Below are 14,080 nucleotides of genomic sequence, written 5' to 3'. Positions count from 1 at the left end.
AAGCTGTAATTACTGCTCTATGGTACAGTCACTGAATTCTTCATTTGTTCCGGGGTTTACATTGCACCAAAGGAAGATTAGGGTCAGCTCTGTGTTGCTTAAATAATTTGCCTGGTACGGCAGTTTGCTAGGATTGAGAGGAGCAGAATCACATTGCAACTCAAGGGCAAAGCAGTGGTCTGTGCATTCACTTTTGTTTCTTCAGATCAGGTTGAACAACTTCACATGCAAGCTGTACTGATTATACTTGGGAACTATTCAGACAAGCCTTCATTTTCTTGGTTGACAAAAATTCACCCTTCCAAAAGCTGTGAATATATTGAACTAGTCTGCCCAGACACTCTGTCTTTGTGCCACCCTTTCCCTTCATGGCACAAGGATAAATAAGGAAGACCAACTAACAATAATCTCCTGTCATGTCAAACCAGGAAACTGTGGTTACTAGGTTCAGAACAAACCAGGATATTAAGCCATGGTTTGAGTTTTGATTCTGGCTTGTTCCAAACCTGATAATCATAGCTTCCCATTTCTGCACTAACAGAAAACTATGGTTAATCGAAGACCTTAATGTTTAATAGTGGTTCACCAAGAAGAAAGTGGGGGGGGGGCAGCTAAAGTGTGCCAAATGCAGGACTAATTCATATTTTACTTGTTTTACATATAATATAAGTATACTATAAAGGGGGGTATTATTGAAGATAATATTGGATTAAATGGACAAATAAACAAACCATGTCTTATAGATGCTTATGCAGGAAAACACTATTACTTGCTGTTAAGAGACTGCAGTGGACCGTAGGGGAGGTCATGATGTTTAAAGGGACCCTAGTATGCTGCATTTAATTATATATAGAAGGGAGGGATGCAAAAAGAAGAGCACCTGCCACCAGCTTTACCACCAATAAGCATCTCTTGAGGAAACTGATTCTGTGTGACGTCTGCATTTCCTCCGATTCCAACTTGTGCAGTGCTGGTGCAGGAACATAGTATACTAGAAAATAAATATTCTCCAACACACAGAGAGAGAGAGAAAGAGAAAGAGAAAGAGAAAGAGAAAGAGAAGAAAGCTGTTTTCATCCTTAAAAAATAATAATCCAGAATCCATGATTAGGAGGAGAGAGAGTAAAAATTGGCTTGATTTTGAAGCCACAAAGTCTACATTTAGTCACAGTCTTAGGATGGAGCTGAGTTACTGCTGGATTTTATATTTTCAAAAATGTGGGATTAACTCTTATATGTTTCATTCCCCCAGCAATCCTAGCATGGCACCTAGTTGATCCTAATCCAACAAAGTCTGCGAGGTCATCCTACACTCTATCTTGCTACTGTGACTAAATGCAGACTTTGTGGCTTCAACATCAAGCTTCCCCCTCAGTTTCTCCCCTCCCCCAATTTACTTAGCACCCAGTCTGAAGACTTCTGGAGAGTTCAAAAGCTTCCTCACTATTTTGTTCATTTGTTTCACAGATTTATAAACTTCTTCACTGCTAAAAGCTACCTAAGCAGTGAACAGCACAATATACAATGAAATAATATGCAAAAGGTTACTCCTAAAAACAAATCAAAAATTCCTACAATTATTTGATTGCAATTCCACAAAAAGGTTGGCTCACGATTGGACCTTCTTAAATAAAAATGCCTTTTAATATGGTGACATTTTTGTCACATTTTGGCTGTCTTTAGAAAAAAGCTGTTGCCTAACCTTTGAAGAAAATATGTGGATCACATTCTAAGCCATACTTCCAGCTACTGCAGTGTATTAAATAAGAGAGAAGTTGTATACAATAGAGGCAGCAGAGAGCCCTTTGCAGCCTACTGAGTGAACATTTGCCTTCCAATTAGAGTTACAGATAAACCAATGCAGTGCTGAACAATACTAGAAAAACTGTGGCCCAGATTTGACATTTGGGGCCTGCAATAACCTGCTGAACCTTAGCAGGGCCAGGGTCAGTCTTGAGGACATCTGCATACGATAAGGTAAAGGTAAAGGGACCCCTGACCATTAGGTCCAGTCGTGACCAACTCTGGGGTTGCGGCGCTCATCTTGCTTTACTGGCTGAGGGAGCCGGTGTACAGCTTCCGGGTCATGTGGCCAGCATGACTAAGCTGCTTCTGGTGAACCAGAGCAGCGCACGGAAACGCCGTTTACCTTCCCGCCAGAGTGGTACCTATTTATCTACTTGCACTTTGACGTGCTTTCAAACTGCTAGGTTGGCAGGACCAGGGACCGAGCAACGGGAGCTCACCCCATTGTGGGGTTTCAAACCGCTGACCTTCTGATCGGCAAGTCTTAGCCTCTGTGGTTTAACCCACAGCGCCACCATATGATACCTTGTGCAAATCAGGTGCCACAAGTAAGAATTGCACATAGCTCACCAGGTTCATGTAAGATGCAATATGCATGATGCTAGGACTGCATATTCTCCTCAGCCGATCATGTCAGGTGATAACCAAATTTCTGAACTTGACACCATAGAAGTGGTGTATGAGCTGTATGAGCTGGGTAAGCACTTGCATTAATATACACATGGCTGGTCAAGGATGGGTGGGCATTGTGCCCTACTTTACAGAGGCTGGACCTCTCTTTGAAGGAGTCCTCTGTTTGAAGGGCTGTCCTGTCCAAGTCCTATTTAAAGATAAAGAGCCAACAAGAGGAGAACGGGGACCTTGAAGTCACCCATCAGCAGTTAATACCTAGATAGCAGACTGAGTAGACATGCTGGCTGCCTGGTTACAATCTACTATGGTGATGCATATGAAATTTCTATATAGTAATTATTTATAATTCTGCCTCTATAGATATAAATTAGCAATATGCAAAAATGCATGCCATCTTTTTTAGATCATTTCCTCATATTTAGTGATGTGCAAGATGGAGCCATCCTTCCATCCAAAATAGGCGGAAGGATCACACTTGTCTGGTGGATTTTCCATGCATTTATTTCATGAATGAACAACAATGCACACAAGTTCACTTAAAGAGTACTGTTTGCTGTCTCTAAACATCCTAAAAAGCCAAGCATACCTCTCTAGGCAGGCTATTCCACGGTCTGGGTGCCGCAACAGAAAAAGGCCTTTCCCTTATGGACACCCACTGCATTTTGGGAGAGGGGAGGGGAGGAGAGAGGAAGACACCGAGAAAGGTCTTTGTAGTCAAATAGAGGACATATTCATATGGGAAGAGACAGTTCTTGAAGCACTCATGTCCCTGGCAATGTAGGGCTTTTTGCTTGTTTGTTTAACCTCTCTTGCAAACCTGAGCTCACTCTGAGCTTTCACCCATCTGACCTTTCTGCAACTGTTGGCTACTTGCATATACTCTTCCTTTGTGATTTCTCCTTCCTTCCATTTCTTACATGTTCCCTTCTTACATCTCAGTCCATCTGTAAGCTCCTTATGCAGCCACACCTTTAGGTGCCTCTTACTTTACTTTCTTGTTGGAATTGTCTGCCTTTGTGCCTTCAGTATTTCACATTTAAGAAACTCCCATCCATCTTGGACTCTTCTCGTTGAGTATTTCTGACCGTGGGACTTCACTCAGTAGTTCCTTAAGCTTTCTGAAATCAGTTTTCTTAAAGTTCAGAGTGCACATCCGACTAGTTAGCTTTCCCTTGCTTGTGTATCATGAAACCTAAGAGGACATGATCACTTCCTCCCAAGCTTTCCTGTACTTTCACTTCATCAATCAGTTCCTCCCTGTTGGAGAGGACCAGGTCCAAGAGAGATGACCCTTTTGTAGCTTCTTCCATTTTCTGGGAAATGAAATTTTCTGTGAGGCAACCATGCCCCTTCATACTCATGCACATCCAGGGCCGTCTTAACCATAGGCACCAGGGGTGCTGGGCGCTCGGGTGCCGGGCTCTCAGGGGTGCCAGGCCGAGAGTCTGGGGCCTGAGAGTTGGAGTCCAGGGAAGAGCCCGCCCGTCGGTCGGAGTGCCGCAGCAGGCTCTTCTACTGCAGATGCCTCTGCACCGTGAGTTTGGGGGTGAGCGAGCCAGCGAGGTGCTGAGGTGGCCAGCCGGCTCCTCCCTCCTGCTCGCCTGGGATTGGCCCAGTGCACGCTGCTTACACCACGAGGTGCCCAGCTTTGCTCAGTGGCTGATGTTGACGCTTCGGACTGGTTTGTTGCACTGGGCTCCATATGTTTCCTGTTTTCTTTTCCTGAGCAGAGATATGCATGGTGTCAGTTCCCTTAAAAAAGGTCAACAACTTCGGGGTTCCCCCTTTAAAAATGGATGTGCGCTGCATATGCACATCCATGTGAGTCACCTTGTAGACTCCTGCATATACAATGAGTACCTGTTCTCTTCATCTTCATCTTCCTCCTCTCATTACCATCTGTTTCCCTCCCTCTGCCAAACCGATGTCTTCTTTTCCCATTAGGTCTCAAAAGCACATATTAACTGCATGGGCTAGGATAGCCTGCTGACCATAGCTCATGTACACGATACAAGCTAATTCCAGGCACTTTAAGGGGAATCTGTTATCTTCCCACCCCAACACTATGGGGTTCACCTAAAATTTCCCCTTCCCCAAGAGTCTTCTTTCCACAGAACTTTAATTTTTAAAAAACAAAAACAAAACATTTCTCTTAGTGTGGATAAACCTGAGTTTTTGTTGCTTCTGACTGGGTATAGGAATAGACTGTTGGCAGGCAGACTTTGCGTGGTACAGCAGATATTTGCTTAGAAATGTTTGAGAGTAGAAGAGCAGGTTTGCTTAGGGTCACATCTTTCTGACTATACAGAACAAAATTATTGACGGTGTTTTCTAAAGCCATAGAATCTAATGTGATAAACAAACATGGCCAGTAATAGTCTGGTTTTCCTTCCTTAGATTGTTGTTTTTCGTTTTTCTTTTTCCTCTGCTGCAAAACTGGAGAAAAGTGCTCATTATGGTATAAAATTTTATTGCTGTTCGCTTGGCCAGTCTTTCCAAATAAGTGCCAATAAAAACTTTATAGCACCCTGTATCACTACATATTCTTTATCTTGTTTATTTGTGTTTTTGTCCTTGGTTTACATCTCTTTCCCCTCTAGAAGGCATGGTTTCCATGGAAACTAACAAAGGCCCTATGCCATGGCTGTATCCATGGCAAATGGAGACCTGGTACTAAGAAGCATAATAATACAGGAAGAATGTGGCACACAACTATTTGACATCCCTCCCCTAAATCAAAGTCAGCCAGGATATTCATCTCCCAAAGTCTTTCATTTAAATGGCAACATCTGCTGGCCCTGCTGTAGCTAAGATCAGAGATATCACACAGAAGCTGTGGTACAGCTACCAAAAGGTTTTCACCTGCTACCTCCTCCTTGCCTCCCCTCCCCTCACTATTTTATCTTATTTTGAAAACTGTAGTGCGTGCATGCACACAGAAACAAAGCAGAGTGCTTACGTTTAATAGCTGGGGGATATAAGAGGATTCCAAGATATGGTCAGCACAGGCCTCTCAATCACTAATAAAATATTTAAATTCATATGCTTTGCGGGCAGGAAGTCAATGTAGAGCAAAAGCTCAACAGTAATGTTATCTCTGGACCAGGCTATGATGGCATAATGAGTAGCTGGATGCATTTTATCCATGCCTGAGTGGGATGGGCCAAAGCCATAAACTTCACTCACTTGGAGGTACAAAAAACTCACTGTGTGGGCAGACTCTCATGCTTCTCCATCTCTAGGTGATGTTGTGGTATCTTTATGCAGGAAGCTCATACCTTACAGCAAGAGTGCCATAAATATTTCTTTATAAACGTAATACTTGCTTTACTCACAGAGACTTACAAACACAATAGAAATGCTAAAACCAATTACAATGAATACAATCAACTATTGTATTATTAATAATAATAATAATAATAATAATAATAATAATAATAATACAATCAACTAAAACAAAACAAAGTAAACCTTTTGAAAGTAAACCTTTCAAATTAAGAGCCAAAAGCCGAGGTAAAAAGGAAGGTTTATGGTATTATTTGCCATAGGTGCCAAAATAACCTGTCCAGCCTTAGGTTCTGTATACCATGACTTGTGTGAGGGCAGACGTGCCATCTGTTGTTCTGCCTTAGTCAGAAAAAAATATCTTGAGCCAGCTCAGTAGTTAAACTGAGGTGTCACAGGCACCTACTGAAAGAAGTGCTTTTTACCTCACAGCTTCCACCATTTTGAAACCACTTTTGCCTCAGAGTTTTCTTTTAATGTTTTTCTGAATGTGAGGCATTCATCTAGCCTTGTGAAGTTTAGAAAAACATTCCCTTGTCTGTGATTAATAGCAGCAAGACCTCCGCCCCCCCCCCGGTCCACAAAGAAACAAAAAATAATCCAGACACTTTTTTTCACCCTTGGTAAGTTTATGTCCCCTTACATGGTGTGTGTGGAGGGAGGGTGCATTGCAGGGACGGAGAACCTGCAACCCTCCAGATATTGTTGAACTACAACTGCCATCATATCTGACAATTGTCCATGCTGGCTCGAACTGATGGGAGTTGGAGCCTAACAACATTGGCGTATTGGGGTGCAATAAAAGTACTTCTTTAGTGTTGGGAAGAAACCCCTTTTGCTGTTGCCACAGCCACAGGCCCTGGCTTCCCAAAGCACCCCTTTATTTATTAGGGTGGGAAGTTACAGTTGGTGTTCCCATGATGTGTGGAAGATAAAAGAGCACGTGAATTTGCTCCAGAGTTCTGCTAGGTCAAAAGATACTCAACAGAACAGAGGTCTGGCAGTCGTTTGCATATTACCCAATACTTGAGAGACAGACATTGTAAACGACAAGGCAACATTCTTCAGCAGCCTTTTAATTCCTGGGAGGATCCCAGTCCCATTGCAACCAGTGGATGATTCTATTTTATTTTTTAAAGGAAAGGACATAACAAGACTATGGTGCTCCATGGAGCCAGAGAGCTCTTTCGTAAAACAGAGGGCCCCTGTTTAATCTTCAAATCACGATATTTAAAATGTTATTGTGTTGGCTGAACATTGTGTGTGAAGTGACTGTTTCAAGGCCCTTCACTTCAGAGCAAGCAAGACTGGAAGAGCTGGCCTGTAGTCTATGCCTGCCAAAGCCCAGTGCTGATGGAAAGCCCAAGGCTGAGTTGAAGTGTAATTCTGCACACTTAATAGCTGTGTAGCAAGGAGAGGTTGCCAGTCATGGCTTATCTAGTAACTAATGCTGAAGTCACCCGAACTGCAACTGCTGCCTGCCAGGCTTTACCCTGCTCTGCAGATATTATACAAACCTCTATGTGCCAGGCCTGGGTTATTCTCCCTGTGATGAAGGAACACAGCCTTCTCTAGTGGTTAGACCTCAAGAATTGGCCTCCTTCTGTATTATGGGCTATGTATTCATTCATGCACCAAGCACATTACACTGAGTGTGTCAGACAGGAGTTCAAGCTGGGTGCTGTCCCTGAGCTCAGGCTGAAGGAGGCACGTGCAAGAACCTCGTGAATCTTAACAGGCCAGGATAACTCATGAGACAAAATACAGTTCTCTACAATTGCTAATCAGGCCTGCTATCTGGTCTGAAAAAGTTACTTTGCCAGTCTCTGTTCCCTATCACAGACTTGCCTCAGTATTGGCTCTTCCAGTGCCTTGCGTATACTTAGCTAGAACCCTGCTCCTTATTTGATAGGTCAGGAGTAGAGCACATATGAAGTTTAGCATAACTTATTGTGTGTGTGTGTGTGTGTGTGTGTGTGTGTGCTGCCAGGCAGAGTAGCCAGTGCTGGACTGGATGGACTAATTGTCTGACTCAGGATAAGGTAGCAGCTTATGTTTCGTTCTGTCTTTTCCTCCACAAACTCTTCTGCATCTGGGTCTGACAGCTTGTGACCTCTCTTTCAGGGATGTGATGAGGCCCTACACAGTAGAAGCTGTAAACTATCCTGCAAACTCTCTGAAACAGAAAGAGCCATTGTGGTGGTGTAGTGGTTAAGACAGTCAGATTAGGACTGAGGAGGGTCCAATGGCCACTCAGCCATGAAACCAGTGGGGTGACCCTGGGCCAACCCATATCTCCCCATCTAGCCCACCTCACAGAATTGTTGCAAGGATAAAATGGTGTATTGGAGGTGGGGGCCCACAGAACTTATTGAAGGAAGAGCCAGATGAAAATGTAATGAATAGATAAATATACCTGTTGTCAGAGATGAAGGAGCCTCAAACTATGCTTTTAAAACCAGTGAGACAAATGTCCACTGTCTTGCCTGTGAAAGGTGTGTCTGATAATGATCATTACTTGCAGCTCCATGTCTTGTCAGAAGAAAGGAGTTAATTTGAAGTTTAAATAAACCTCCAGTTCAGCACTCCTCTCTCTATGCTTCGGTGCCAGAAGGAAATCCCCTTTCAGTGCTGGTTACCAACTGTGCAGATTAGTAAGGTCTTACGTGAGCTAAACAGTTTTTAAAAATTGACATCCCTTGCTGTGGTAGGAGCATATCATTAAGGGCTATTTAGACAAAGAACATAATAAAAGGATCAAAGCCCTCCTATCCTAAGGGAGAAAAGCAGCAATCTCATTCCCACTATAAACATTTTGTGCCTTTGTTTTGAAGATTGTAAAAGCTTGCTTTCTCCATTTCCACTTCTCTGCTTCTAGAGGAATGGAGCTCACCTGACTGTGGTTTCATAATTAAGGCTTTAAATTTTAGCAGCTTATAGAAATAGCTTCCACCTAGAATGTAAGGGCTATTGAATGAAATAAAAAGCACAAGTTTGGTCCCCAAATCCATTTTGTTTATAACAAATATGGAATTGCTGCTGCTCATAGCCATTTCTGTAGTGCTACCAGAAACTGCAAGCTCTACCATTAGGCTGAGTGAGGTTGATTACTTCAGGTGGCAGATTTTTTGGGGAGCCTTTAAGCAAGGGATACTAAACTAACAATTCTTACCCCATTGTAGAACCACTCAGATTTTCTGCTTCAGAGGCCAAATGTATTGGGCTGTCTTTACAGGATGCTGTGGTCTGAGCAGGCTTCTGCCTACACCAATGCTGGGGAAAGCCAATGGGATCTCTTGCAGGAAAAGTGCAGTGAAACAATAATTTTAAGAAGGTTCAGGAACTAAATATTATTACTAAGGGTAGAACTGTGGGAGGGAGCAGAGACACGGTTCTATGTCAGTCTGCAAAGAAAGAATGGGACACAGTAGAAGATGTAGCTGTAGTAGGATCACTGTGTAGAAAAATGTCTCCCTTTCCCAAATAATTCATGAAAAGGGTGCACAATGTTTGCTAGGCCCTTCCTCTTTCAGGTTTCCCAGAATTCTTGTGGAAGCCCTTTTTTCTGAGGGGCAGAAAGGAAAGCCTTATTTCTGAATTGTTTGACAGCCAGAATGTTCACAGGGGGCTTTGGATTCACATGACCAACCTGGAAACAACGTAGTGCAAATGCTAGCCAGTCAGTAGCTATTTTACTTTCTAGCTGTTATATATCCCAAACAGCATGTACAGAAAGCCTAGAATTCAAAGTAATGGGGCACGTTCATTTTCCAACAGCGTGATTTTGGAATAATCAAATGAGCTCTGACTCATTGTTTGTATGTTTCTGGGGCTGGCAACAAAGGAAGGAAAGGAATAATACGAGATTCAGTTGCATCTCCAGAGTAAGCTGTAATTAGCTGATTGAAAAGGAATTTGGCCTGAACATCCAGTTAACATCCCATGGTTTTGGCCATGATAACCTAGTATTCGGTCAAGTAGAGAGAGCTATAACTTCCCTGAAGTCTGGCTGGAGTCTTTTGGTGAACGTAATAGTTTCCCATTCTGGCCATGATCCCAAACACACTAATTTGTAAGTGAGCATCATAGATTTCCATGTGATTCTGAAATCTGTGATATTTAGCAAGAAATATCTTTAGGGAGAAGGGGTACTCAGTGTAGCTCAGTTGAATATGTCATACGCAAACCTTTAGTCACCCGTTTCACTTGCATAAAATAATTGCTGCTTTCTTTTTCAGGCAGCAAGACCACATTCTCTACCTGTGGAAGGTCAGACTGAATGGCTCAAGACTTTGATATCAATTCTCTGCTTAGGTAAGTGCCCCCCCCCACTTTTCCATGCCAATTTCAACTCCCACTCTCCCTTATGCACCAACCTGTACATTCATGCACAGAATCAGCATAAAATATGCACATCTTCCCACATATTTAAAGGCTGGACCATACTTGTTCAATTGCACCACCATGATCATGCAGATCACATTAACTGCACATCTTCAAGGAAGATGCCATTTCTCATAAACAATCCCTTCCCATAAACCTAGCCAAACAGCCATCCTGCATCCTCTCAAGATTGCACCCCCTCAGTGGTGAACTAGCCATAAGACTGCCAAGGAAGAAGAAAAGGGCTTGATTCTATTTTTCTAGAATCACAGTAAGGCAAATTTAGAGCAAATTCTCTCAGAGGCAATTTGGAAATAAATGTTCCCATGGCCAGATTGGCTAGTGAATGGTTTTGGGTTGCCCTTCCCTGAAACAGTTGAACTTGGCCAACTTGTTTCAATCACCCAGACACAATTGCTATGTAATCACCTTTCTGCAATGCACCTCCTCGGAGCTTGAGATTTACTGTTCAGAGCTGAGTATGTTGCTATGTAGAGGACTAATGAATTGTGGCCCTGCTTTTCTTCATGCCATTATTGGGCTAGGTAGTTAGTGTGTTGCCTATAACTAATCAGTGTGTTGCTTTAAAAATGAAGCACCAGGACTGCAAGCTTATAGGACCTGGCAGCTCTATCCCTTCCTGATGGTGCTTCTTTGTACTTTCCCGTACTCCTGAATATCCTCATGTGCAACTAGCCTAGAGCATACTAAGAAGGGAGAAACACATGCTTGCCAAGTGTCTTGTTTTAAGTGGGACATCGCAGATCACAGAAGCCAATCCTGGCTTCTCTTTGGATCAAAGAATGTCCCATTTTGGGGCCTGGTGGTCTGGCACAAGTCAGACCACCAGAGTCTGGTCCACCAGTGCTGGACCAGAAGGTGCTGTGGCATGATCCTGCTGCCAATTGCCAGAGTGCCAGACCAGAATGTGTGCCCCTCCTGACATCCTGATTTTGGGGATGGAAATATTGGAGGGTATGCAAACAGTGGGGAACATTGTGTTTCTTCTATGCTGTACGTGTTTGTTCTTCTATCTATTAGGGCCACTTAGAATAAGTGCTCTGGTGGTTTATTACCAAATCTTGGCATGTCTTTTCTTTTCCTTTTTCACTTTATAGATGACAATCTTATGCCTATGCATAAAAAGACACTGGCTATTTATTTATTTTTTTGAACTTGCATCTTCTATCCTGATTGTCTTGTTTTATTGCAGGATGATTTGGAAACTAGCTTTCTCCTTGTTTCTTGTGTCTACTCTGGTTCAAGTGTCGGAAACCAGGAAGAATCGCCCTGCAGGAGCCATCCCCTCCCCATACAAAGATAGCAGAAGCAACAACTCGGAGCGGCGGCAGCATCTGCACAAAGAGGTGCTGGCCTCCAGCCAGGAGGCCCTGGTTGTCACAGAGAGGAAGTACCTGAAAAGTGACTGGTGCAAAACGCAGGCCCTGAGGCAGACAGTCAGCGAGGAGGGCTGCCTCAGCCGCACCATCATCAACCGCTTCTGCTACGGGCAGTGCAACTCCTTCTACATCCCTCGCCACGTGAAAAAAGAGGAGGAGTCATTTCAGTCCTGCGCTTTCTGCAAGCCCCAGAAGGTGACCTCCTTCACAGTGGAGCTAGAATGCCCTGAACTAGACCCACCTTTCCGACTTAAGAAAATCCAGAAAGTCAAGCAATGTCGGTGCATGTCTGTGAACCTGAGCAGCGCAGGCAAGCAGCGAAAGTGAGGGCTGGCAGCTGCCCCTGCCAGAGTCGCCATGGCCTCTCTTCCTTCACAGACAAATGAGATGGTTGTTTTTCCTCCTCCTGGTCGAGTCATTTCTGGAGCAGCGCCATTGGCCACCTGGAAGTAAAGGCTGCTTTGGCTGGTCTATTCAGAGGGTTCATAATCGATTTACCAAAGCAGATGTTTTGCCACTGGGTCTGTGTCACTCAAGGTGAAGCCCAGCATCAAGTGTGGAAATGGATGTTTGGGTGGCCAGGGGTTTAAATCCAAAATTAACACTTCCACTGTGTGGGAAACCTTTTGGCCTTCACTCCATCCATCCTTTTGGATGAAGAGAGAGGTCCAGTGAATTCTTCATAGCTTCTCCCTCTCATTTTGGGGACTTTTCACTTCATTTTTGACTGCCTAATGCTGTTTTTCTTGGGCTGTAATGCTGACGTGGATACATATAGTAAAGAACAGTTATGGACAACTATGTTCTGTCTGGTCTGACTGATAAGGCACATGGGCCTTATCTTCCATGGAGATAATCAACCTGCCACTTTCCGACAGAGAAAGAGACCGAAAATGGATTTATGCATATTTTCAGCTAGATTGCCTCACGTTTCCACAGCAATGTTTCACTTGTAATGCAGCTATAGCAAATTGTTGTTAAACTTGTTAATATAGACATAACCACATATATTTTGGGAGATGACAAAGTATTTGAAGGGCTAAAACAAAACACCTTAATTGTTGGGCCAGATTATTCCCTGAAAATTACAGAGTTTTGCTAGTGTTTATTTTCTCAGTAGATTTTGCATTAATTTAATTTTTTCCTTCCATCAATTCCCTTACCCTAACCTGTGTTGAATCACTACTTTTGGGGAAGAAAACAACATTGTGTTTAACCTATTGAAACACAGTAGCAGAAAAGCAAAATGCTGCATTTCTTTGTTACTGAGATGAACACCAAGAGTAATTTAAACCAATCGTTATTTCCAATGAACAGAATTGTATCTATGTAGGGAAAATGTAATGTGTGAAGTGACCCAGTCATCCTGATTTCATTCAGTGTCTCATGCTAGGTTTTAGTATGTTCCAAATGTGGCCGTTGAGATTCCTAAATTGGTTTGGCAACACCGAAAGCCGTCACCTATTGCGTATCTTGGAACTTTGCATTCACGGCAGTTGCAGCTGAAGGAGTCCAATGTTTTGAGGACTATTTTCCTACGCTCCCTCGGATATGACCACTAAAGGGGTTAACAAAATTGTTTGCTTCGAGCTGTGGGTTTGGTGCCAACTCAAGGGTTCAGTGGCACAGTTCTCTATTATGTGAGACCGGCTGTTTTAAGAGGCTTTGGGGGACTGATCTCTGTTAGTGCTCACCAATCGGTTTATGGGGATTGGCACGGGTAGGAGGGATTGGGCAGGTATGCTGGCCCTATATAATTTTTTTTTCCTCCCTTGGTGTTACACAATGGCAGATCTGCAGTTGGGAATGCACAGCAGAGAAGGCTGAGGCTTGCTTTGGAGATTGCCGTTGTCAAACATTATTCCACTACTTATTCTAAGGTTTACCAAAGCACATTTTGGACAAAGTGGAAGGGAGAGGAAGATTAGAGTGCCTGTAGCATAATGCACACACTTTTATGGGTTAGGATGGCTGCCTCTTGAAGAAATGAAACCTAATATCGGGTTCCTCGGGCTGGAAACCAGTAACTGTTCAGTAACCACATGAGGAAAAATGTGAAAAGAAAGCATCCTGTAGGGGGATGGGCTCCTTACCAATTTGTGATAAAAAAGAGATATATGCTGCAGGAGGGGGCATGTGCCCTTTGGTTAGTTTATGCTTAAATGAAAGAGTTGAGTTGACCTTGTAATGGTTCATACTATTTAAATATTTGTTTTATAAATGAAAACAAAATGGAAGAAATGTTATAACTATAATGTAATTATTTTATAGGTGTATTATTGTTAAATTATAGAACAAATAAAGATACTCTAGGAATATATGGAATTCATACAATCCTTGCATCATTTCATATTCTACAGGGTTCAAGCACTACCTTCGCTGGGGAGTTTCCATTGTCTACTTAATTTAAATATTGTTGTACACCACCCCAGTTTCCAAGTGGGGCAAGATTCCAGGGGTTCCAGGCATTTGCCCAGCACAGTGGAGACATTGATGTCTTTATGATATATGGTTTATTTACACATGTATGCAACCTGAACCTGTGATGGAGGGATTTGCAACATCAGCGGCCC

The 14,080-nt window shown here is 43.0% G+C and overlaps 1 protein-coding gene across 1 annotated transcript in view; it reads left to right on the top strand.

Moving 5' to 3' along the window:
- The window catches only part of GREM2 (gremlin 2, DAN family BMP antagonist), a 34,924-nt gene extending 21,092 nt beyond the window's left edge, over positions 1–13,832 (top strand). The window contains exons 2-3 of the mRNA XM_083606135.1: positions 9,963–10,038; positions 11,321–13,832. Of these exons, the coding sequence (XP_083462261.1) occupies positions 10,004–10,038; positions 11,321–11,834 (549 nt within the window). The 5' untranslated portion in view covers positions 9,963–10,003 and the 3' untranslated portion in view covers positions 11,835–13,832. The remainder of the gene's footprint in view (positions 1–9,962; positions 10,039–11,320) is intronic.
- Positions 13,833–14,080: the final 248 nt, after the last annotated feature.

Source organism: Podarcis filfolensis (assembly GCF_964270895.1).
Source record: "Podarcis filfolensis genome assembly, chromosome: 3".
Classification (NCBI taxonomy): Eukaryota; Metazoa; Chordata; class Lepidosauria; order Squamata; family Lacertidae; genus Podarcis; species Podarcis filfolensis.
The sequence above is the reverse complement of the archived record's forward strand: the minus strand, read 5'-3'. Positions and strand labels throughout refer to the sequence as shown.